Source organism: Lemur catta, chromosome 11 (assembly GCF_020740605.2).
Source record: "Lemur catta isolate mLemCat1 chromosome 11, mLemCat1.pri, whole genome shotgun sequence".
NCBI classification, from domain to species: domain Eukaryota; kingdom Metazoa; phylum Chordata; class Mammalia; order Primates; family Lemuridae; genus Lemur; species Lemur catta.
This window is the reverse complement of record NC_059138.1, coordinates 91,129,458-91,153,680: the sequence shown is the minus strand read 5'-3', so window position 1 is coordinate 91,153,680 and position 24,223 is coordinate 91,129,458. Positions and strand designations below refer to the sequence as shown.

Here is a 24,223-nt window from a genome sequence, read left to right as displayed (position 1 = left end):
GTGTGGTGCTGATGACTGCAGGCAACTTGGAAGTTCCGAATCTAAAATACTGTAGCTCATGAAATCCTGGCAACAGTCTTTCCCCTCAAGTCTAGTTTGGTCTGGGAGATGATCTCACTCCCCAGAACCTGGAGACCCACTATGCCCAGCATTTAGCACATAAAAGACATTCACTAAATGATGAATGAATGAATGAATGAATGGATGGATGGATGAAAAATACATGAATAGGCTTTTAACTAAGGGGGCAAATTGAGTTGTTAGCAGACATATGGCCCAGTGCTCTGGAATAGGAGACCACAGAGGGATTTGGGGTTATATCTTAGCTAGTAATAAAAGGTGCATGACTTCTGTGTCCTGTCTTTCTCAGAAACACATCAGGAATGGAAGTCACCACAGTGGGGTGGTTCAGTGGGTCAGAGATTTTGAGGACACCAGTTTTGGATACAATTTGTCTCCAAGACTGCAGATTTGGCTTGGTATTATTGGGCCACCTTGTAATACAAATAACCAAGTGTGAAGGTCTTGAACTTCTGATGGAACACAATGAAAAATGTTCTTTACAACCTCCATCTTACGGATAAGGATGCCAAGGCTCCCAGACATGTCTTTCCCCAAGCCACACACCCCAAAGAATGAGTCCAAGGTGAACACTCCTTCCCCCACCCTACTGTCTCCCCAGGGAGCAGCTCTGGAATGGAGATGCCTGTCCAGCGCCCCAGCATCCCCAGGGCCCATCTGAGACCAGGCGTGCTTTCCCAGGTCCCTCTGCATCCCTGACCACTTCCTCTCCTCCTGGTCTCTGGAAGTGGGAACGCAAAGGCCACTCAGCCCTGCCCCAGCGGTGTTTTCACAGCCGTGTGTAGCTCGAGGGAGCAGCAGCATCCTGGGCTTACTCTGGCCTCGACTCCTGTGCCTGTCCCCCTGCCGGGCAGCATGCCGGGACCACGGGCCAGAATCCACCAGCACAAACAATACTTTACTTGGGCAGATAGATCAACAAAGCTTCTCAAGCTTCTATTTTTAATCTTTCAAGGTACTTAATGGTAAATTTCACTTCTCTATGCAAGGAGTCTTACTTAACTTTAGAAGGTTATTTATTCCTAGTGAAAATATCCATGTATGCAGTCTTAGCCTTCATTTTAAAACCCTCAAATCCACTTCACCATTTCTGAGGTACATTCCAGGCAGAGCACAAGCAGGGGAGCGAGTCTCCCGCACAGGGCAGGGGCAGAACACCCTCAAGTGGTCCTCACGGAGGCCACTTCAGGCTTCAGGAACAGCCCAGCTAGTGATGAAAGGTGGGTTTTCCTGGTGGCACATCTATGTACCATCTCTCTCAGGAACATAAGACAAATGGTAGCTGCCACGTGGGGTGTTCAGTGGGTCAGAAATTGAGGACTCTAGCCCTGGACACACTGTCTCCAAGACTGAGAATTTGACATGGTAACATCAGGCCACCCCAAAACAGCAGGAAGCGTGAGGGAGGGGGATGAATGTTTGTTGGTCATCTCTGTGCCAGGCCCCGTGCTGGCTACATGCTCTTGACCAGCTTTCTCGCCGAGTCTCATGGCAGCCCTGGGAGGCAGGAGAAATTAGCTATCTTTACAGAGAGGAAGCTCACGGAGGTTACGCCCCATGCCCGTGCCCACAGAGCTGGTGGGTGCCATGATGGAGCTTTAACACGTGGTCCTTAAACAACTTTGGCTCTTGGATCCCTTTGAGACTCTGACAATCTTTCCCTTCCTAAAAATGCTCATCTGCATCAACCTCTAGGAAACATGTCAGTGTTTCTTTATGGCACAGCTTTGTTGGGCTGGACTCCTGATACAAAGCAAGAGCTTAAGAAATGGATGGAAACTTTGGGGATAAGGCACAGCATAAGCTGCTCTTTCCATATGGCAGGACTGAGCTAGGACCACGCTGGATTGCAGATTGAACACGCTATTATTTACAACCAAATAATTCACACTTCTATATTAGCCACTATCAGTTTCAGGCTTCCCATCCGTCCTGGATGTCGTGTTACCCTCAGGTCACATGCAGACTCCCACCTGTTTGTCCTGCACAGTAAGCCTGATTTCCTCCCATGTACCTTCCCCTTCTCACCATGCCTCACTCTTCAGGCCACTACAGTCTGGGGCCTCCACATGCCACCACGCCACTGAACTGCCCTGGGGACTCGTCAGCCCTGATCTCACACATGTGGCAACAGTACCTGCCAATGTGCCACACCTCCTTCAAGCGCTTCTCAGACAGACGCCATATTCTCTTCATTTTCCCTCCAGCACTCTGGCTGCTGGCATTGTCCCCTCTGCCTGGCCCTCGAATGTGCCCTCCTGTGTCCTGGGTCTCCTGTGTTCTATGTCTCTTCCTTGGGAGTCCTCGTCTATGTGCTTCCAGACTCGTGATCTGACTGACGGGGCTGCTCAGCCCAAGGCGCCCACACTGGGCGTAGCTCCCCAGACCCCCACTCTGGCTGCACCTCTTCAGTTTGGGTGAGGGTGTGTGCTGCACCCAGTGGCCCCAGTCGGAGGCCTCCCTCTTCTCCTGCACCCGGCCAGTTGTTGCTCCTTTCATTCCTCCTCCTTCATGTCTGTCCAGTCTGCTCTTTCCCCCTTACTTCATGCCACAACCATGCCTTTACAGGTTACTCAAGAGCTCCGTAAACTGACCTTGCATCCTCCAGTGCTGCTCTCCGCACCACAAGTTCAACCTCGGCCAGCATCTAGGACGTGACCCCTGAATGCCCATCGTATTATGATCTTGCCTGAAGCCTGTCGATGGCTCCTCAGAGCTCTTTGAGAGTGCACCGTCCTCCCCACCACACCAAGCCCTTTATCGATCTGACCCTGCTGCCTCCCCAGCCACGTCTCTGCTTCTTAGTCACAATGCACTGCTTTTGTTCCCCTTTGGGCCTTGCCCTCTGCTGTCTTCCCTGCCTAGACCATTCCTCCCCTGCACCCCTTACTGACAAAGTTGCACACTGCGGGCTCCTCAAAGGCCTTGCCCTAGAGCGGGTTGGCCACCCCCTACGTGCTCACACGGCCCCTGTACGAATCCCCGTCATGGCAGTTTTCCCACCATATCGTGATAGTCTGGCCCTGCAGTACGTTCAGTAAAGGCAGGGAAAATACCTTGTCCACAGTTTTATCCTCAGCAGGCCTGAAACACAAAAGGCACTCAATACAAATTTCCTGAATGAATAAATTAATTAGTAAAGTAGGAACCCTGAAAGGCTTTCCAACATTTCCTAAGTGTAGTTTTACTAAAACGGCATCACCATTTTCTGCAATGCACAATGGAGGCCCCAAAACAAAGATAAACTATCAGGACTATTCCCTTCTCTATGTGTAAAACCTGAATATAGCTGACGCACTATTTTGGATAAATCTCGACACTTCATAATCCTTAATTCATGTAACACTTACAGAATCACCACGCTACACATATTTTAAGTGGCATAGTCTGACAGAAACAAAACAGGCCATCATTTTTCAAGAATGAAGCTATTGAGGTTTCAAACCAGATTAACAAAATGACCTGTCTAATCATGTTCCTGGAGCAAAGGAAGTTATCAGTAACAGCTTACTGGTGCAACACCATCATGATTGTCATCGTCATAGTTATCACTATCATCACCTCCATCAGCATCACCATCTCCATCATCACCACCATCATCACCATCACTACCATCACCACCACCGTCACTATCAATATCTTGTTGGTTAACTGTGAAATGCATCTCCCACTTTTCCTTCTTCTTCTACTCTTCTGATATTGATAATGGTTTATATTCTTATGCCCAGATTGTGTCAGTTTAGTTGGAAGAAGAAGTCTATCTGCTAGATTGAGTAAACATATATGAATATCATTCTGAAAAACAAATCTACATAGTTGCTTACCGGCACATGCCTAAGATACAATGCTATTGTCATAACAAAACTCTATCTATTCATTCCACTCAGACTTCAGAGTTTACAAAGAACAGAAAAAAGAGAACTATTTTTTTCTCTCTAAAGGTTTTTAATTCAAAAAATGTATTAAAAAGTCAAACTTACAATTGTCTCTGTGTCTGGGAGGTTCTTGAAGACGAAGTACTGTCAGAATCATGAACAGGAGACATGGCCAGAAGAATTCAGCAAGGGAAAGGACCTGGGGACATTTTTTTAAAATACAGCACTTGAATAAATTGCAGAGCTTTACAATATTTCCATCTCCTGAAGGAGCTTATTATAATCCCTACTATGTGTCTCTTAGAACAATCATTTGGGACAGGGGCTCGCAGAGAAGGCCCAGCTCATTTGTCACTGCGTCCAGATCTGTGACTGTGTCATCTCTCTGTCCTCCCACCAGACCCGACTTCTGCTTTTTTCCTTTTTCTGCACATTTTTATTGATTATGGAACTTATGACATTAAAGAAATTAATAACTTAACTTGTATTTCCCACACTCCAACAAATTAAATGTTATTTTTCTAATTTCTTTAACATTCCTGATTTTTCCATCCAAACGGATATTTTTCCAGCTTTGGTGGTAGCACTCATTTCTCATTTACCTTCATCTTATGCATATTTTTCAATATTGCCACATGAGGTTCATAATTATCAGCTTGCAGATTGCATAACATTAGTACCAAATGGATATATCATAATTCACATACCTGTTCTTCTATCAAGGAACATTTTTGTGTATAAATAATTTTTCTTTTGAATTACTTTCTTAAGATTGGAATAAATTCCTAAAACTAAGATCACTGGAGTCAAATCTCTTCACACATACTACAAAAGAGCTACCCAAAAGGATTGCAATAATTTGTACAACCCTGAATTTTCAAAGTTAAAAGAAAAGGAACTGCCATTGATACATGAAATTTAATTATTTGAGAAAGAAATACCACCTGTAAAGTACAGCCCAAAGAAAAATTAAATTTAGAAAAGTCTTGATTATCATAAAATTATTTTTATTGTCATCTTTCTTCACTTGTTTTTATGGTAGATAATCTTCTATTGACTTCAGGTGATATTCTTTTATAAAAATGAAAGTTTATAGCCAGACACAAAACAGGCAAGGTATTGAATAAATGCACACACAAAAACCTAAAAATCTTCAAGTTGAGGATGTTCAGGCAAACACTGAAGAGGATGTCTTACTGTTTCAGACTCCCAGTTATAATGCTCTGAACTAAAATGAACTTCTGGTGGCATTTGCTCCTTTATTCCGTACACTGCTGTGGTCATACCCCACTGTCGTAATCCTTCCTGTAAGTGGAGCTAAATGTGAACAGGTGAGTGGCCTGAATCCATCAAGACAAAACACAGGTGAAAAAGAGTATTTCAATCCCTGGTGTAATTAAAGAAGAAAAGAAAGCACCCTCTTTGAAATCGTCCATGAGGAAGTATTTCTTGTGCCAAAAAGTGCGTCATGATCAAAAGTTTTCTGACAAAGTGCTGAAACCCAATATCACGCATTCTGATAGAGAAAATGTCCGTGGGAGGTCACCCTCCGGTTCAAGGGACCATAATTAAACTAGAAAGAAAGGACAAGGACACTCAGGAGATCACAGTTCTTTTAAGTCATGTTGGTCATTGTCTGTAGCAAATTAATAATTTACTGGAGTATTGGGGTAGGGAGGTGGTAGGGGAAGATTTAATAATTAATTCTGGCTGAACATAAACTAGCAAAATTTAGAATGTGCCTCATGTTAAACAATGACTTGGTACCATAAAGAAGAATAAACAATTTTTTATTCTTTTTCATTTTTAATAACATATGATAGCTATTTTTAAGACAGAGCTATAAAGAAAATAAAAAATGGTTTATAGACCCAAGATTTATTTATATAACATCTTTTGATATTATAAATAAATAAATAAGCATGTGCATGGTTAGGAAATTTTAAAAGTAAAGAAAGATTACAACTATTCTCCCAACGAATAAATTATCTTAATAGTTCACTTATAAAAAACGTGTGTAATCATAACTAATGTTTTTAGAAACAATTTTTCATATGAGCACTTCTAGATGTGCCTAATTGCTTTAAAAGACTACATAATATTCTACTGTAGGATTTAATTTATTTAATCAATTACCTAGTTATGGAAATTTCCATGGTTTTCTGTTTGGGGCCAGTGATACCATGAGTTTCCTTTCCATGTTTGGCTTTTGTAAATGTATCTGTGAGGTAACATTGCTAAGTGGGATTACTGAGCCAAAGCGTCTATCATTTTTAACGTGGATTTTTAATTTGGATAGATATAACAAAATGCCCTCATTATAAGCTAATCATCATTCAGTCTAGTAACACTCTCAGTAGCACCTGGGATTAACAAACTTTTAATTCTTTGTCAAAATGATATAAAAAATATAGCAATAAATTTATTTAATTATTAAGATCAAGTATTTTTCATAAGTTAAGTATGTAATAATTCCTTATCTCTTAACTTCCTGTTTTTTTAGGTACTTATTTTTCAATTAAATTGTTCTTTTTTTTAACTGACTTATAAACCACAATTTCCTATTTTTTAATTAAAGAATTTGGCTCTTTCTTGGCTTAAGGTATTATAAATATTTTCCCAATTTTTATTTGCCTTTTTATTGTCTAAATCTTTTATGCAATCAATTTATCAATCTTTTTATTTATTATGCCTAAATTTTTTTCTACACACAAAGCAAATATAATTGAAAGGACCCTACCGGAGCCAAATTATACTAGTCAGTAGCAACTCTAAAATTACCAAATATTTATCAGTCCAGTCTGTAAATCAAAGGCAAATCTCCAGTTTCAAATGGAAACAACATTGGTAAAAAAATAAAACCCTACATCTTACAATTTAGAAATTTCTCTGAGGATCCTGAAATAAAAATAGAACTCCAATTAAACCTAAAAGCAAAACAAAAAAACACCACAATATCTCAGAGTTTTTTATTTACAAGCTGGTCACTGACCTTTCTGAAAAACACAGTAAGAAAAATGTTTCATTGTTCCAAATTTAAAACTACTTCATTCAAGAGAAAAGTATCCAGACACCCAGTTCTGCTGTGTCATTGTCCATTGTGAGTGAGTGAATCACCTCCTTTCATGAGACTGTTTCTCTGCAGGGCTGCAAAAGCAACCTTCGCTTTCTCATCACATTTTTATATCATGTTTTCCTTTCTCATGTGTCATTATATCCTGGGATCTTCCTTAATGTTGTTAATCTTATCCCTATTAAGTGGAATGCTTTCCGATTAATGCTAGAGTCTCGTGTCTCCCCCACTCCAGGCCCTCCAGTGCTGGCTTCTTACCACCAGGAACTGACCTGAGCAAAAACAGACTCATGCTGTCCAAAGGCGCCTAAGTAGATGCTGTCACAGGCTCTGCTCTCAAGAAAAATACTCATCTGGTAAACCTATCAGTGCTTAAAAACCAGTAGCCACCCTTCCAAACAACCATGAGCCCTCTACTGTGCTGGGAGGGAGGCTCCCCCAGGAAAGGGTGGACGTGCTCAGTCCCACACCCTGAGCTTCACATCCCCAGGCCTCTCACCACAGCTTCCATGGATGGCCAGGTCCCTGTCCCATTCCCCATTCCTCTCACACTACCGCCTGAGGGTGCATATGAACCTTTCTGTGGTTCCTTCAGTACAGCTGAGACACAATGGCATTTGGGGAGACCTTAACAATACATACATGGGAGCATGTACACCCCTGGGTGAAATAGTATACCGAAACTTTTTCACAGACTTTTTCTTCTCCCAGACAAAATTAAGGAGGAAAGAAAAAAGATGGAAAAACTTGTCTTTGCCTAATATGAAAACATGAAAAAGTCAAGTAACAAGTTTTTAGAGCAGATCAGACAAAGTCACCGTGCCTCAGGCCTAACTCAGTCCAGCATCTCTAAAGCCATAATGATGCACCCTCAGGATCCTGGTGACTTTCCCCAATACCCACATCTGTGGAGGCAAACACCCCAAAGGAGTCTCCCTATAAAACTTCTTCCAACAGAGGAGGTGGGGAAACTGCCCCTGGGAATGATCAAATGCAACAAGAAAAGTGAACAGTGAGGCTGACTCTCTTGGGAAAGTCTCCAGGGCTACATATTAAAATCCAAAATGAATTCGAAGTTGGGGAACAATATCCCCAATGAGGTGGAGCAAACCTGGTACAAAACATTTAACAAAATGTCAAAAGAGAGCACATGAAGTTTGCATCTCATCTCAGATGATACCCCTCCCACTTCTCCAATATCATCTGGACCATTTCCTTCTGCCAGACAAACCTGGAGCATGTGGGATGAGCTCAGAGACCACACCAGAGACTGAGGGAGAAATCAGACTAGTCCAAGACTTATTGAAAAGAGAGTCAAGAACAAACGTAGTACCTGGTCTGAGCTGCCCAAGTGTGAGACAGATTAAAAGAGAGCACAGCAGTTGTCGAAATATATGGGTGGGGCAGGGGGGACAAACAAACAAAAAAGCAAGGAAGCAAACAACAGAAAGTCACAGAGCATGACTAGAAAAGAAACAACTCAAATAAAATAAAAAATTTCTTTACAGTTGATTTATTATTAGGAACAATTTAATGACAGCAAACATTCAGAAACAAGAGTTCAAAAAAGAGATGATAAATTAATGAAAAGACTGGTTGTGCATCTAAGGAAAAAATAACAACAAAAAAAAAAGTCATATCATCACTGGAATTCTAAATGATTTAGAAACCATAAAAAGAATATACATACTAGTTAAATTTAAATTTCTGAAATAAAGAAACAATGTGAAATAACAAGAGTGATATTTTTAAAACATTTTCAAAGGCAAAAATATTGAGAAATGAAAGCTAATATATTTGAAAAATAAAGACTATACAAAATAAGGATTATTGGCATCCCTGAAGTAGAGAATCCCCATGAATGGAACAAAAAATATGTGCAAAGATATAACACAGGAGAATTTCCATTAACACAGAGAAGAAGAAGACTGAAAAAGGATACTGTATTTCAGAAAGAAAAAAAGAAAAGCCATAGTTAAACTAAGCTATTAAACTTCAAGCTATTGAATTTCAAAGATAAAGTAAGAATACTACAGATATCTAGAGAGGGAGAAAAGTAACTAACAAGAGGGAGAAAAATCAGGCTATCCTCAAACATGTCTTCAAAACATTCAATATTAGGTACCCAATGCATCAATATTTACAAAGTTCTAAGAGGAAGAAGATATGATTTTAAAAAAATGATACCCAATCAAAATGGCCCTTAAACAAAAACCAATATACATATATTCTCAAGGATGAAAGAACACAGATAACATATTAACCGTGAACACTGAGGGAGAAAAAAACTTGACAGTGAAATCCAGACCAGAGGAAAATGTGACAAAATTAAAAATCCATTAATATGACTTCTGTTTCCACCACTATGCTGCCTAGAAACAACAGGGCCACACCTCCCAAAAGAATGTAGTTTTTGTTGTGTTGCTGGTCTTACTAGAAGTAAAAAAAAAAATTTCCAAAGAACTGAGGGGAGGAGACTGACCAAAAAATAAATTAAAAACAAAAAAAGTCATGAACTGAGTCTTTAAGTGTAAGATTCAAGAGGAATGGAAAAAAGCAGGAGGGGCAATATTTAAATAACTAATTGCTGAGAACATTTTGTAACATATGAAAGACAGACACAAATTCATAAAGAAAATACATTTACTAGAAAAGATAAATTCACACTAAGATATGGTGTGGTGAAACTTTTATTGAGAGAAGATCTCAAAAGCAATTCAAGGAATAAAGACACACTACCTCAAAGGAATAATTAGAATTACCAAAGACTCATCAAAAGCAAGAAGCCAGAAGACAGTTAAATATCTTTAGACCACTGAGAGAAATTCTGTCAATCTAGACTTGTATACCTAGAAAAATGATTTCTTAAGAATTAAGTAGAAGAAATTTTTCAGCTAATCAGAAACCAAGTTATCCAACAACAGACCTACATTTTAAAAACTTTCAAATAATATACTTTAATTTTAAATAACGCTTCGATTAAACTCACTATTTGAAAGACAAGGATTTTCAAGCTTGATTTTATAGAAAAAATACTATACGCTATATAGATAAAACTACAATATAAGGATACAGAGTGGTTGAAAGTAAAGAGATGAAAAAGGTATAGTAGGTAAATGTTAAACAAATTAGCTATATTAATATCAGATAAAGAGATTTTAAGATAAGGAATGTTGTTACATAGAGGATCACCATATATAAAAAGACTGATAAAACAAACATATGTAATAATTTTATGCATGTATATATTTAAGAAAATAGCCTCAAAATATATAAAGCAACAATTGATAGTACTGTACTAGATAGTAGTCTACTACAGGAAGAAAATTCTAAACTTATATTCATAGAAGAATCCAATATCTGTCTCACAACAATTCTCTACAACAGCAAGAATTAGTAAGAACACATATCTTTTAAATAAGATGCAATTTGTATTATAATAAAAAATATAAAGGGTCTAAGGGGAAAAAAATAACTAAAGTGTGTGCAATTATTTCATGAAGAAAATGATAAAACTTTACTGAAAGATACCAAAGAGAAACTAAATAAATGAACAGATGAACACTGTTAATGCATAAAAAACTCAAAATCATAAAGATGTTAATTCCACCCAGATTGCTCTATAGACTCAATGCAATTCTAATGGAATTCCAGCAGGTTTTTGTTTGTTTTGTTTTGATTTTGCTGTTCTTGTCATACTTAATGACCTGATTCTAGATTGTATTTGGGAGAACAAAGGTCAGAAATATCCAAAACAGTTTTCATCAACAGGTTGAAAGAATTTGTCTTCCTACCTACCAAAGCGTTCTATAAAATAATAGTCATTAAAACACCACGCTATTTTTAATAGTTCAGCAATCAGCAAACTAACCTGGGGAGCGGCATAGACAGCCTAGAAACAGAGCTGTGCATATCTGGAAACTCAATATATAAAAAAGGTGTTTGAGAGACCAAAGGGACGACAACTTGTTATTCAGCAAATTGTGCCATATAATTGGTTATTCTGAGGTGGGGGGGCAGACAGGGATGGATTAGATCTTTACCACCATCATATACACAATTCTAAATATGTAAAAAAAAAAAAAAAAAAAAAACCATAAAAATGTTTGGAATAAAACATAGAGTACCTTATTTATGCTTTGCTTATCCTTATAGAAGACACAAAAACCATGAACCACAAAGGAAAATTAAGCTACATTAAAATTAAAAGTCTCTGTTCATCAGAAAAGCCAGCTGAAGAGTGGAAGGAGCACCCACAGCTGCAGATGTGAAGACTCTGTTTCCACATGCGGAACCGACAGCGCAGCACCCGCAGCACCCGGCATGCGTGCAAAGTCCGCGAACCAGCGAGAGAAAGGCAACATGGCAGAAAACAGTCAGAGGGCGTGAGCAGACAAGAGGGAAATCCGGACACCTTATAAGATGCTCAGTAGTACTCAAGCAGATACAAATTAAACCCCAATGAGACACCATTTTACATCCACCAATTTGGGAAAAAGTAAAAAGTCTGACAAAATCCAGCATCAGTGATCATATGGAGGAACAAGAACTTTGGAAAGCAATTTGACAATATTAGTAACCTGAAGATGTGCAAATTCTATAACCCAGTAATTCAACAACTATGTAATAGGTTGAACCATGTTTATTTATTCATTTTAGACTGGTTTAAACCTCTAAAAATATGTGGTTCAGCAGAATATATAGCTGTTGAGAAGGTATAACACATGTGAGCCAAGAAGAATGCTCAAGAGTGCTTACACAGCAGTATTCATGAATGAAAAACAAAATTGGCAGTTATGCAAAACCCATCAGCTGGAGAACGGATCGATGAGGTGTACTAGAGCAATAAAAATAAGTGTACTTGCGCATTCATTCATCATTCGTCAGGAAGTGTGTACCATGTCAGGCACTGTCACAGGGCCTAGGGAAAGAGCAGTGAACAAACATAACCGAATCCCTCCTGAGAGTGTGGTATGGATGTACTTGGGAAGTGCATGACGCAGAGCCTCGCACATCCCCTGATGAGGTTCTTCTGGGCTGCTGCTGTCAAGAGGACCAAGCCCTGTCCTCAGGTAGCTCATTTGCATAGCCTTGGAGCCCTTACAAGGTCATGTTCGCCCATTACTTAATCCCCATGACAAACAGTGAGACGGGTAATATTTTTACACTGGACATTGTAAAGATAATTATTTTTCCCAGTGTCCTTGAACTAATTTGTGATGGAGCCTGGGAAGAAGCTCAGGCCTGCAGATTCAATAAGAATCCTCCAGACTGAGTTTAAATCCATTTTAAATCCTCCACTGGGAGGATTGGCTCATACAGCATGTGGTTTTGGTTGCAACTGAAAACTACAAAGAATAAAATGCTTCAGTACAAAAACTAAAACTGTAAATGAATTGAGAAGGGAAGACACCCTTCAGAGAGGGGCTGGCCACGAGATCCCATTGGCTGAGAGAAGTGGAAAACATCATAATAATTGTAGATAGAATATCAAGGAAGCTGAAGTAAAGCATATAATTAGTCTGTTGCCCTTGTCCTTGGAAATAAAAGGCTTTGCAGTAAGCGTGAAATTCTATTGTGTCTCTTTGGGGTGCTCAGGGCCTCTAGATGCCAACCTCTTAGAAAAGGGGATTTTCCCAGACATAGTTTGAGGTCCTGTTGTTAAGCCCTGCAAGGAAAGACAGCCCAATGTTCGCACAATGGGTTCAAACAAAGCATGAGTCAAAGCCGAAGAACACTGAATAGCAACTACAGTTACAGCCGATCTGCTGAGATCCTTTAGGCTTAGGAGCTGAGGCTTCCAAAGTTCTTTCCAGCAAAGTCCAAAACTCCCTCCCCATTCACGCCTAATGGGTACAATGCACACTAACTGGGTAAAAGGCACATAATCAAAACCTGTGTACCCCAGTAATATTCTGAAAGAAGAAAAGGTAAAAAAAAAAAAAAAAAATCCCTCCCCAAGTGAACTCTTTGCAAACCTTTTAGTTAGTTGAATACTGAGAGAAAAAAATGAACAAACTTTTTCTTCCTTCCCCTTTTTTTTTTTTGATTGCTTTTTAGCTTTCTATTGAAAAATAATGGCTTTTCTTTCAACCTTCACTCATTAAACCTTTATTTAGCACTTACTCTGTCAAACATTGAACTAGAGACTTTGGCATTATAAAGATGAATGAGGAATAATTTCTTCCCTCAAGGAGACCAGCAAATGAAATATGAGCACTGGAAGGAGAAGTGTGTTTGTACAAGCTTCCTGGAAGTCAAGTAAGAAATGCATTTTAAATTGTGAAATGTGCCTACTCTTCAACCCAAAGATTCCCATTCAATGGATTTTTCGTAAGAAAACAATTGGGAAATTGTCTAAAATATGTACAAAAAAACGTTATTTCAACATTGTTTCAATTGCAAAAAATTAGTTTAGAAACTAAACAACAATCATTAGGGTATTGATATATTGTATTCAGTGAAATACATAACAATTGTTACTTTTTTCTTAAATGAAGTTAAATATATATATCTGTTGAAATTTTTTAAATCCCCAATTGTTGTGGTCAGGGTTGGGATGTTTGAACTAGTGACTGAGCAGGTAGTGTTTTTTCTGCCGTGGCTGAGTCCAGTAGGGCTGTGGAATGCTGCAGCCAAAGGGAGACTGGCCAGGAGGTGAGTGTCTGGGGTGTGGAGCGCTCTATTCACAGGGACCCTCAAGTCATCCAGCCACCACGGCTCCAGGGGGAGAGCGGAGAGGTGGGCTGAGAGGACCCTCTCTTCCCAAGTTCCTGCCTACACTGAATGTAAATCTACCCAAAGTACAAACTAGACTAATATTTTAAGCCAAAATTGTTCTAAAATATAATTGGTGAGTAAATATATTCCAAAAACAAAGAAAATTCTGAAGGAAAAGTAATTTCTATAACAGAATCAAATCCTACAAAATATTAGACATATGATAAAGTATCAATGCTTTAAAAAATAAAATTGGTGGAAAAAAAAAAGAAATGTCTGTCAATATAATAGCATGGGAAGTCAAAAGATAGACTCTACTTTGTTTCAAAATATATGATGAGATAATATTTTCAGTGCAATGAGGTAAGAAAGAGTGATTCAACAACGGCATTAGGCCACCTGAGTTTGGATTAAAAAAAAAAAGATAAATTAAAACCTTCCACAATACTCAAAAGTATACTCTAAGTAAATGAAAGTTAATTCTAGAAAAACTAGAAGAGAACAGAGTATTAATCAAACTTTTAGATAAATGAAGTATACTTTCAACAGTTTTGAAATTATAAAAAATATAAAGAAGTGAAAAGATGATAAGATATACAAATTAAATCTGAGCAATAAAGATAAAAAACAAAAAAAGACAATTAACCCAAGAAATACTTGCCATACATGTAATCACCAGGCCTCTAATTATACAATGGGAAAAGAATTTGATGGACAATTTATATAAGAAAAAATATATATGAAAAAAATTCATTCTTACACTAACTCCTCAAAATAGGAAATTAGATGAACTTTAATAGACCGTGGTACATGGACTAAATTTGCAAGCACAGAACCCACAGGGCCAAGGACAGTGCAGCGCTGGGCTCACCGACTGGCGTGACATGAACTGCTCGTTCCTGCTGAGAGTAGCCGGCCGGCAGGGGGCATAAACCATAGAGAGGTAGGGTAACCTGAGTTCCCTTTTGGCTCAGCCATGGTGCTCTTTAGCATTTATCGTAAGATTATTAAGACTGTGCCCAGCAAGCAGGTAATGTTTAACATGACAGGACCTATCGAAAGAGTAGCATGGTAGGATAATCAAGACACCACTGGGAACCAGGATGCCCCACAGCAGAAGTGGCAAGGCTGGTGCCTCAACTTGGCCTGGAATTTGGAACTTACACCACGCATGCCAGTGTGTGCTGTGGACACAGAGTTCAAGGCCGTGCTAGAGACAGCATCGAAGGCTGTCCTCTTGTAATGCCACCAGTAGTTCCTGAAGGTTGACCGTGTGGAAATGACCAAACTCACCCCTGGCATGTGCAAGACAGAGTTTCCTAATTTTCATTGTTTGGTGGCATTTTGTGCTAGTTCACCCACTCTAGTCTTCACCAAATAAATTCAGGGTGTTTCTTCAGCGCTGCTCACTCCAGGAACGGGGCAGGAGCATCATGGGGTTCTGTGGAGGGCGAGAGCTCGGCATCAGATGGAGCCCCGTCTGCTGCCTCCCTCTAATGGGCCTGGGCAAGTCACTTCCCCTCCCTGGCTTCAGTTTTCTGCATCTGTGCAGTGGGAATAACACGTCCTGTCACGCAGGAGTGTGGGAGGCCAGGATAAGGCTAGCATCCTGGTCCGGGATCAAGCTGGGAGACAGAGGACACTGTGACACCATCTGGCTTGGCTGTTGTGACAGAAGAGCAGGAGAGAGACTGAGCGCTCAGGGCCCAGCGGGATCCCAGCACAACACTGTCACAACACCCACTTCGGGTCTTCTGTAGCAGCCCCTTTGTCTGACGCTCAGCCATGGTCCTGTCCATCTGGGACAGGGCACCACGCCTCCTGCCTGCTCCCCGCCCATCCCTAAGGAACAGCAATAGGGGGCCCTAGGATGCAGAGATTCGATCTCCTAGGAGCTCCAGATTCAGACCTGCAATGGCAGGTGCTGGTGAGGCACGTTTGGACGGCCAGAATGCCTGACACGGGACAGCTCAGGAACAAGGTTCAGACCAGGCTCGGGCAGCATCCCGTGGGTGAGCCCTCTGGCTTAGCCTACAGCAGGCAGCCGAAGAAGAAAACATCCCCAGCGGGTATGATGCAGCGAGAGAGGAGGGACACATGGTGGAAAACGCAGCGCTGACCTCGGACAAAGGTTTGCTTGAAAGGGGCCCTCAGAGTCCCGAGCTGACAAAAGGAATGTGCCTTTCAGTCTGAGCCGTTCCCCAGTAAACAGCCTCCACCTCTTACACAATCCTAAAACAGCCTTGAGGTTGCCTTTGCCTCTGTTCTCTCAAGTTATTGTTAATATGAGGTTTGATTTTTGTTCTGTTTTGTTTTTGTTTAAACCTGTCTCGTAATTGAAAAGCCCAGGCCTATCTGGGCCAAAGTAAATAACTGCACCAAGGGAGCCCCAGACCCTCCCAAGGAGACCTACGTGCACACGCAGGGAGAAAAGCCTCTTGGGAAGAAGGAGGTCCTCCTCAGAGGTGTTTCTGGTTTCTGGTTTTTGTTTTTCACAGAAGCCATATAAATCCACCATCCTAAGTAAAATCTCCCAGATCTAGCCTTTTGACAGTTGTAATTTTTTCTCCAAAATGCTGTTAACAATTTCAGCAACAGAGCAACATAGGAGAATTTTTTTTCTTTTACCCTGACAAACAATCAAATTGGTAAATGGAAAATTGGATGCCTGTTTTTGAAATCCAATCAGTTTTCCCTACCTTTAGAAGACTGGATAGTCCTACTTTCTTCAACTCAGGAAATGATGTAGAACAAAAAGGATGCTTTACTGCTGCCAAGCCAACCTCCAAATGAGCCGCTTTCTCTATGCAAGGAGTCCCCCCATTTCCCTTCAAAGTTGTGTTTATGTTTGGTCGTTTATTTCATCACTAGCACTTTGAGAAAAGGCGGGAAGAAAATGAAGCTAAAATTAAAGGATTAGAAGCCAATTAAGATCAATCAAAATTAAAGAAAAGACACTGCTGATACCATAATTATGAATGGAGACAGTATATGCCAGCTCCATGCTATAAAGACACAAATTAATGCTTTTCATTAATTCGATTTCTGAACTGCTTCTCCTAGATCACTGCTCTGAGTAAACTGAGGCACAACCGAATGACACTGAGTGGCCTTACAGTTTCCTCCCAGGGTCCAGGGCAGGGAGAGCCCAACAGCCCGGGCCAGCCCCAGGAAGCCACAGGCTCCAGATTTAATGATGAGTAGGAAGATCATCAACTTTGTCTTCTTATCTAACCAAAGGGGAGTTGAATTATTCTCCAACTTTATTAAAGAGCCCTTGGGCCAGAGCTTCAAGTTGTCACAAGGCCATAGGTATCTGCATTACAATACAGCTCCCACCAGAGGGAGAGAAGTGGTCCTGAAAGTCTCATGTGGCCTAATCACAGGAAACGGGCCATTTCCCTGTAACTGCTAGAAAACGTGAATAGGTCAAGGGCTCCCACGCTGCCCCGAGGACCCCTTTGCCTCTCTCTGCCAGCCTTTTCAGTGGTGCCCGAGTCTGCAGCTGAGTGGGTTTGTGTGTGGAGTTGTCCTGGGATGGTCAGCTGCTGGGAGGCAGAGCAGAAAGCATACTGGCCAGCAGGTGACAGCTTGTCACTCCCAGGCTCCACTTCTGACCAGCAGCCAAGCTCTGTTTGCAACTTCTGTTAGGTTCTAGCACAGCAAGGAAACTGGTGCTGACCACCGTCATGACAACCATCTTGGGGTTGAGAAATGGCTAGCAGGCTTCAGCCACTGTCACCACCAAGCCCTGCAGTCTGTGCAGGATGTGCCATCAGAAGGATCTGAGCAGGGCCAGATGACTGGCCACGTCCTGAGTCATGTGGTCCAGGTCCTTCTAATGAAAGGACTCTTAGGACTAACTGACCAGAGGTCCTGGGACTCTGATGTGGAGAGAGAGCCCGGTTGAGGATGGCCAGAGCCGGCCTACCTGTGCCCAGGAAACTCAGCATTATTTGGACAGTGCAAGGGGACCACAGACGTTCAACTAAAATTCAGCCGCTGAGCTAGAGGAAAGTATGCATTGTACCACTGTGGCCTTTTAAATTAAGACTGCGGTGCTTTAGGTATGGGGTTTACACCACTGGTTTCTGGGGTACGGTATTCACGGGCATATTGGGGTTCCTAGTGAAACCGTGACCAGCATAGTTTTGTATTTCCATCGGTCCCTTCCGGCCCTTGGTTGCAAGTGGACCACAAGTTTTTAGGACGTTGATGTCTGATGGGGATAAGACCACCAGGGCTTAGGGGCCCCATTTCTGAGTCCGTGAGAGGAGAGGAGGTGAAGGAATGCTGCCTGGGCAGGAGCCGGAGACAAGGGCAGAAGTTAACTGCCTCGTTGGTGGACACTCCAGCCATCTGGGAGCACAGCAAGGCAGACTCCCCCCTTAAAGCCTGAGGGGCCTCATGCCTAAAAAGCTGTGGAACAGCCTGACATGAAAGCCACCCACGGCTGCAGAGGAAGAATGCAAAATGTCAGTGCGGGAGAAGGGACCCAGGCTCCAATTCTTAAAAACACCAGGTTGAGCTCCTCCCCTCCCCTTTCTCAGTAGAACACCTCAGTCAATGGGGAGCTGACCTCCCAATAAGAAATACTAATGTCTTTGTTCCTCAATCAAAGGGGCCACAGCTGCTGAGTTCAGAGATACTATCTGTACATACCTTAAGGCGTAGTTGTGCTTAGTAATGAGCTATGTGTTCCTGCTTCTATAGATAAAAGAGTAATTAGTTAAGACATCTTGTGACTTTTAGGGGAGACTTGAAACTTTTACACATTGTAACCCATGAGCTTTTCACGTGAAATCATTGTAATCTATAGCATGAAAAAGAGAATAAAAACCGGTGCTAGACTTCAGTCAGTACCACCTGGCTCACGGGAATGCTGGTGGTCCCCTGACTTCCCCACACCCTTTCACCTGACTTTTTGTGTCCATGTCTTTGTCTCTCCCATCTCTTGCAGTGCACACTGCCTGGGGACCTGGTTATATTGGGGGCATTGGGAACCCCCAATAGATGTCTTTGTATTAAACTATGTTTCTTTTGTTCTAGCAGAGTCAGTTAAAATATAAATAAATACATATGCTTCAATCCCCCTCTGCCAGCCCAAGTCTTCAGTAAAATTGACAAACTCAAAAGGCTCATGTCAGCTTTCACTACTACAGTAAGAGATCAGAGTCTGTCCAATTGGCAAAATGGGTCAGGGGTCTGTAGTCACAGGAAGCGTCATTCAGAACTGAGATCAAGGTTTCAACAGATGCAGGAGAATGGAGACAACAGTGACCCCAAGAAGGGTCCCTGCCCTATGATTTGAGGGCCAGGCTGGCGGAACTGTGTCATCTGTGGTTCACAGGCTATGGGCTCAGCCACTCTATTCAGTATCAAAACACCATGAAGAACCCCAAAAGACTTTAGGACTAGGAGACACCCCTGGGGCAGATACTTGACTTACATTATTCTTTTCTTTTTGTTATTGTTGTTTTTTATTAAATTTTTAAAATAAGAAATAATGGATCAGATTGACTTATAGTTAGAATGAAATATAAACATGAATTTATAAATTCATGTGGAAAAGCATGGTTCATGGCCACTGGATATTTGCCAATGCTGATGAGGTTGCTTAGGGTGCTCCTGAGGGCATTGTCGATTGCTGTCACCCTGCCCACACGCAATACGCCCTACCTTGACCCAGAAACCCTGCCCCAGGAAACTTATTCAAGAGAAATGATCCCATGATTCATAGAAAATGTGTCCTTCATGCATAACAATGTTATTCATAATAATAAGAATTGGAAGAACCTTAATGCCCAACATAAAGAAACAGTTGAATAAACTATGTGTCCAACTGATGAACTACTATGCAATAAAACCATTAAATAGGAAGCCCATACAGCAACTTTTTAAATGTTGGTCTTTAATGTTAAGTTGAAAAAAAACTGTAATTTTAATTATGCAAAGATATTTCACTGTGCATGCCTAAGGATAAGAAAAGACCACAAATGTAGCAGATGAATTAGGGTAATGGAATTTTAGGTGATTTTTAAATTTTTCTCTTTTGTTATAGTGTTTTTTGTACAATAAATAAAATAAAAGGAAAAAGTAAGTAATATTTAAAATAGTTGTAATAATATGCTTCTATTTAAACTGTTTTTTCCAAGAATAGTAGAATTTTAACTATCTATAAAGCTAGATATTAAGTATGATGGATACTATTCATCTATTATACTATTTTTTTATTTTTTTCACTGTTTGAATTCATAATAAGATGATTTTTAAGGAACTATAATCATAAAATATAATAAAATGAAAGATTTTTTTAAAGTAAACATACAAACAGACAAGCTTCCTTCATCTTACAGATAGTGTCTGGTTCTTATACACTAAATAAACATTTGCTTGAGACCTTTTATTCATTCAGTTAGTTTGGTTAGCCCACAGTTTGTGCCAACATCCCACTTCCATAGTGAAAAAAAAAAAAGAATTTACAGATCATCATTGCAGAATGGGAGAAAGCTGTGAAAAATAGGTCAGTTCAAAGACATTCACCCAGAGGGGCCTGGCCTCAATATTTCCACTGCAATAGCATTAAGAGATGTAAACATGTTCACATTTCATGCCCCCGGAGTTCTGTTCTAACCCACTTGTGCAAGCCAGGAACCTAGAGTCACCCTTGAGTCCCCCTCCCCAGAGCCCACGGTTGGCATCCCACAGACATCCGAGGCCACGTCTCTGCCATCTCCAGCACTGTGGCCAAATAAGAAAGCAGCTCTGACTTAGGAGTGCCAGGCGCTGTGGCCAGCACATTACATGCATTTAATCATTTAGTCTTTGCAGACAATCTCATTTCACAGGGAGGAAAACCTAGTTAAGAAATTGCCTGAATCAGTAAACCCGTAAGTGGCAGAGCTGCGACGTGAACCCAGACCGGCGTCTCCAAGTTCCACTCACAAACCACTTGTGCTGTTTTCACTATGCTGCTGTTATAAGCAGTGCTGTCATGAATAACCTTGTACAGATATCACTCCTCGTTTGTGCAGGGACATCTCTAGGACATATCGCCAGAAGTGGGTTCGTTAAATATTTAATTACATATTTTGTTGCTTTTCTCTGAACAGACTGTAGCTCCTTGAGGGCGGGGCACATGATTGGCTTGCTCGTCCACTATCTGCACACGGCAGAGGTGCAGTAAGTACTTTATTCTTTCCTTCCTTTACTCGTTCAGCTATGTTTATTGAGCATCTATTGTATGTCGAGCACTATTCTCTGTATAAGGAATACACTGGTGAACGCATTTGGAAAAATGCCCGGTTCTCACGAATCTTACATACTAATGTAGGATCCAGAGGCAAGTAACAAATAAGCACATCTGTGGTGTGTTACAAGATGAAAAGTACTAAAGAGAAAAATAAGTCAAAGAAGGGTGGGGTGCAGGAGCTGCCATTTTAAATAAGTGGTCATCAGATACATAAATTAACAAAATATTTCTGATGAGGAGATTTACCTTAGCATCAATAATACCTGTGAAAAATTTTAAACAACTCAAGTGTCTAATGAGGGGCAGACAGTCGCTGAACTGTCTTGAGGTTTAAATGAGTTGACATGCATGAAGCAAGCGGAAAGAACAGTGCCTGGGGAACCGACTTCCACTTGTAACATTCTTTCATGGGAAAATAAGCTTAGCTCTCCACGGCAACAAAATATGCTGCCCATAAATAGAAAGCCACCTACACAGACACCAAAGCACTAACAATCAATGAAGAGTGTCTCACTTGTTCATTCCTGACCTTAAAACTTTTGCACAAATTTTCAACTGAGATTGTTTTGGTCCTGAAGATCACATGAAAAAGAAAACATCTCCTTTAACATTTACATTGAGAAAGAATATTCTGGCTATAAGGATTCAGCAAAATGTAATTCAATGTCAATTACTGAATTTCTTCAAACAGAAGAATTTGCCAGCAGAAAAAAACCTCATATGTTAAGTATAGACCTTAAAATCAGAAATAATGTCTATAAATTACTGCAGATCTGCGGCTTCCAAAAATGATATTTATAGGTGTTAATGTTTGTCTAGTAGCATCAGGAATAAAGGATGGTTAATCATAACAATAAGTAATCAATTTCTATTTCATTAAAACATACACTTACAGGGTATGTTTTAATGAAACATATTTAAGTATTCCCATGAGTTTGGCTGGAGCAATTCTAATTTGCTTAGGAAAATCTTGCTGGTGTAATTCGAATACAGTTCTAAAACAATGTGAATTAACACTAAAGATATGACATTACAGAATATTACTTAGTAGACGTGTTATGTGCAGCTCTATGCACATTGTGTAGTCTCAGGCTTTGAGCCAGTACCTGTGATATTCTATTTACGCTTTAAATGTGTCTGACGCCTTGTCCCTTAAACCTTTGCTGTTCAGTTTTTATAAGAAATGCTCAAAACACAAATTATAGTTCAAATTCTACTTTTTATTTTAGAGCTTTTCTAACTTAGCCCTTCTCTGACAAGATTCTACAGCCTTGATTTCATGCTGGTTATTAGAGTTCCGCTACTTTGGCCCTTAGGGCAGGTTCTGATTTAAAATAATCCAACCTCCCCAAATTCCCTTCAGTATGGACATTTGTACCTTCTGGGAGGTACAAGAGCCACCCTGATCTCTCTCTAGACCTCACTGGAACCCTGTGGAAAACCAAGGCAAGCACTTACCGGATGCCTGAGTCTGCAGAGCCAATTCTTCCAGAGCAGGGCTTGGAACTGGCGGCCAGAGTGCCCCATGCCTGCCACTCCCTGTCCTCGGTCAGGAAGCCAGCCTGTAAGGACGGTGCTTATATCTGCTGGGCTCAAGTGAAGGCATGTTGCCTATTAGTCAATTCTAACAAAAGTGAGTGATGCAAGAGAGATTACTGGTGACTGAATAAAGCAGGCATCAAATGTCCCCTCTTGTTCTGCATCTGCTGAGAAATCTTATCTTTTCACTGGCTGCTCGGTGGAAGGTCCAGGGAGGGTTGGGTTATAGGAGGCTGCCTTCGGGGCCTTTCCCGGGCATTCACACGGAGTGCACGCACCCTCTCCAAGAACCCACACAACGGATGCACGCAACGAGAAGTGATGCGCACATTTACCATTTATCTCCCTTTTCCCTGGACATTAACTGGATGGAATTATTCCTCCTCTCTCCCGACATAGCAGCTATCATACTAATTTGTCAAGATGTTTCCGGTTTGGTGATCCCACGGCAGAGAACTGGAAGAGAAGGAGATAGAAGCAGTGTTGGTATCTGGGTGGGTGGGGATGGTTGTCTCAGGTCCATTCTGCTACTGCACCCACACTTCATACTTCTCCTTCACCCATTTGCCCCCTTCTGTGTTTCAGAAGGCAGCAGGCACAGACACAGCAGGGCTTAGCAAGGGGCCTGTGAGTTACCTCCAGGTCCTGTTTGATCTTTGCCTGTTTGTACTTTTCAGCTGGCGTCATGGATTCAGCCAGGCAGCTGGTTGCTCCACGTCCTGGAGGCCAGGCCCCCCAAGTTCCTGTTGCCCCCAGTTGTGGTCAAAAGGATGTCAGGCAACCCCGTCTTGTGGTCTTCAATTTCATAAAGCAATTTTCACAAGCTGTAAATGTTCTATAAATGGCTTTTGCAACAGGAAAAGGGAACACAGGCTTTGGCAAAGAAATGGGTTCAATTATTCTGTAAACTTATTTTTTAAAAGGATATCAATTTTATTTTATTGTTACATAATTGGCAGCACTAGCATGAAGGCCATTCCCTGGAAGGATGGGGCCCAGCATCTATGAGTGGGTTGGCCTGTCCCTCCTCAAAGGCCTGTCAGGGTCGTCTACTTGTCACCACCCTGGTTTTCTTTGCAGATAACACTTAGAACACCTTATATCACTGGTAACTGTCATGTTTTTTTAAAAAATCTGGAATAAGGAAAAGCTCCCAGCCATGGGGTTTCCCATGCTATTTTCATAGCAGCCAGTTTTTGTGTTTCTATGCTGGTATCATCAGGGGGCATAGACACTATTTCATCCATTGCTTCCATGGAGCAGTGCTGTTAGGGTTTCCAGAGAAACAGCTGATAGGTGATCAATTGGTTGATTACAAGGAATGGCTCACACAATCATGGAGGTGGGCAAGCCCCAAGATCTGCAGGGTGAGTCAGCACATTGGAGATAAAAAAGAGCCAATGACATAGATCTTGTCCAAATCCAAAGACCTGGGAACAGGAGCCAACAGTGCAGTTTCCGAGCAAAGCCCAGCATGCTCAAGACCCAGGAGGAGCTGGGGTTTCCGTCCAAGTCTGAAGGCAGAAGGACACGCCAGTGTTCCAGTTTGAAGGCCACCAGACGGGAAGAATTCACTTACTCAGGGGAAGGTCGGCCTTCTTGTTCTATTCAGGTCTTCAATTGCCTCCGTGAAGCCCACCCACACTGCGGAGGGCAATCTGCTATACCTAGCCCTCCAGCTGA

General features: G+C 41.3%; 1 protein-coding gene across 2 annotated transcripts in view; it reads right to left on the bottom strand.

Moving 5' to 3' along the window:
• LOC123647678 (ATP-binding cassette sub-family A member 13-like) overlaps nt 1–23,170 on the bottom strand; it is a 51,232-nt gene extending 28,062 nt beyond the window's left edge. Inside the window, exons 1-2 of one of the 2 annotated variants that reach the window (XM_045565336.1) lie at nt 22,460–23,170; nt 4,062–4,155 (exon numbers count right to left, since the gene is read on the bottom strand). In XM_045565336.1, coding sequence (XP_045421292.1) covers nt 4,062–4,155; nt 22,460–22,528 — 163 coding nt within the window. In that variant the 5' untranslated portion in view covers nt 22,529–23,170. Of the gene's footprint in view, nt 1–4,061; nt 4,156–15,042; nt 15,105–22,459 lie in introns of those variants that run through there. The other variant, XM_045565337.1, reaches the window with a different exon arrangement.
• Between the last annotated feature and the right edge of the window lie 1,053 nt (nt 23,171–24,223).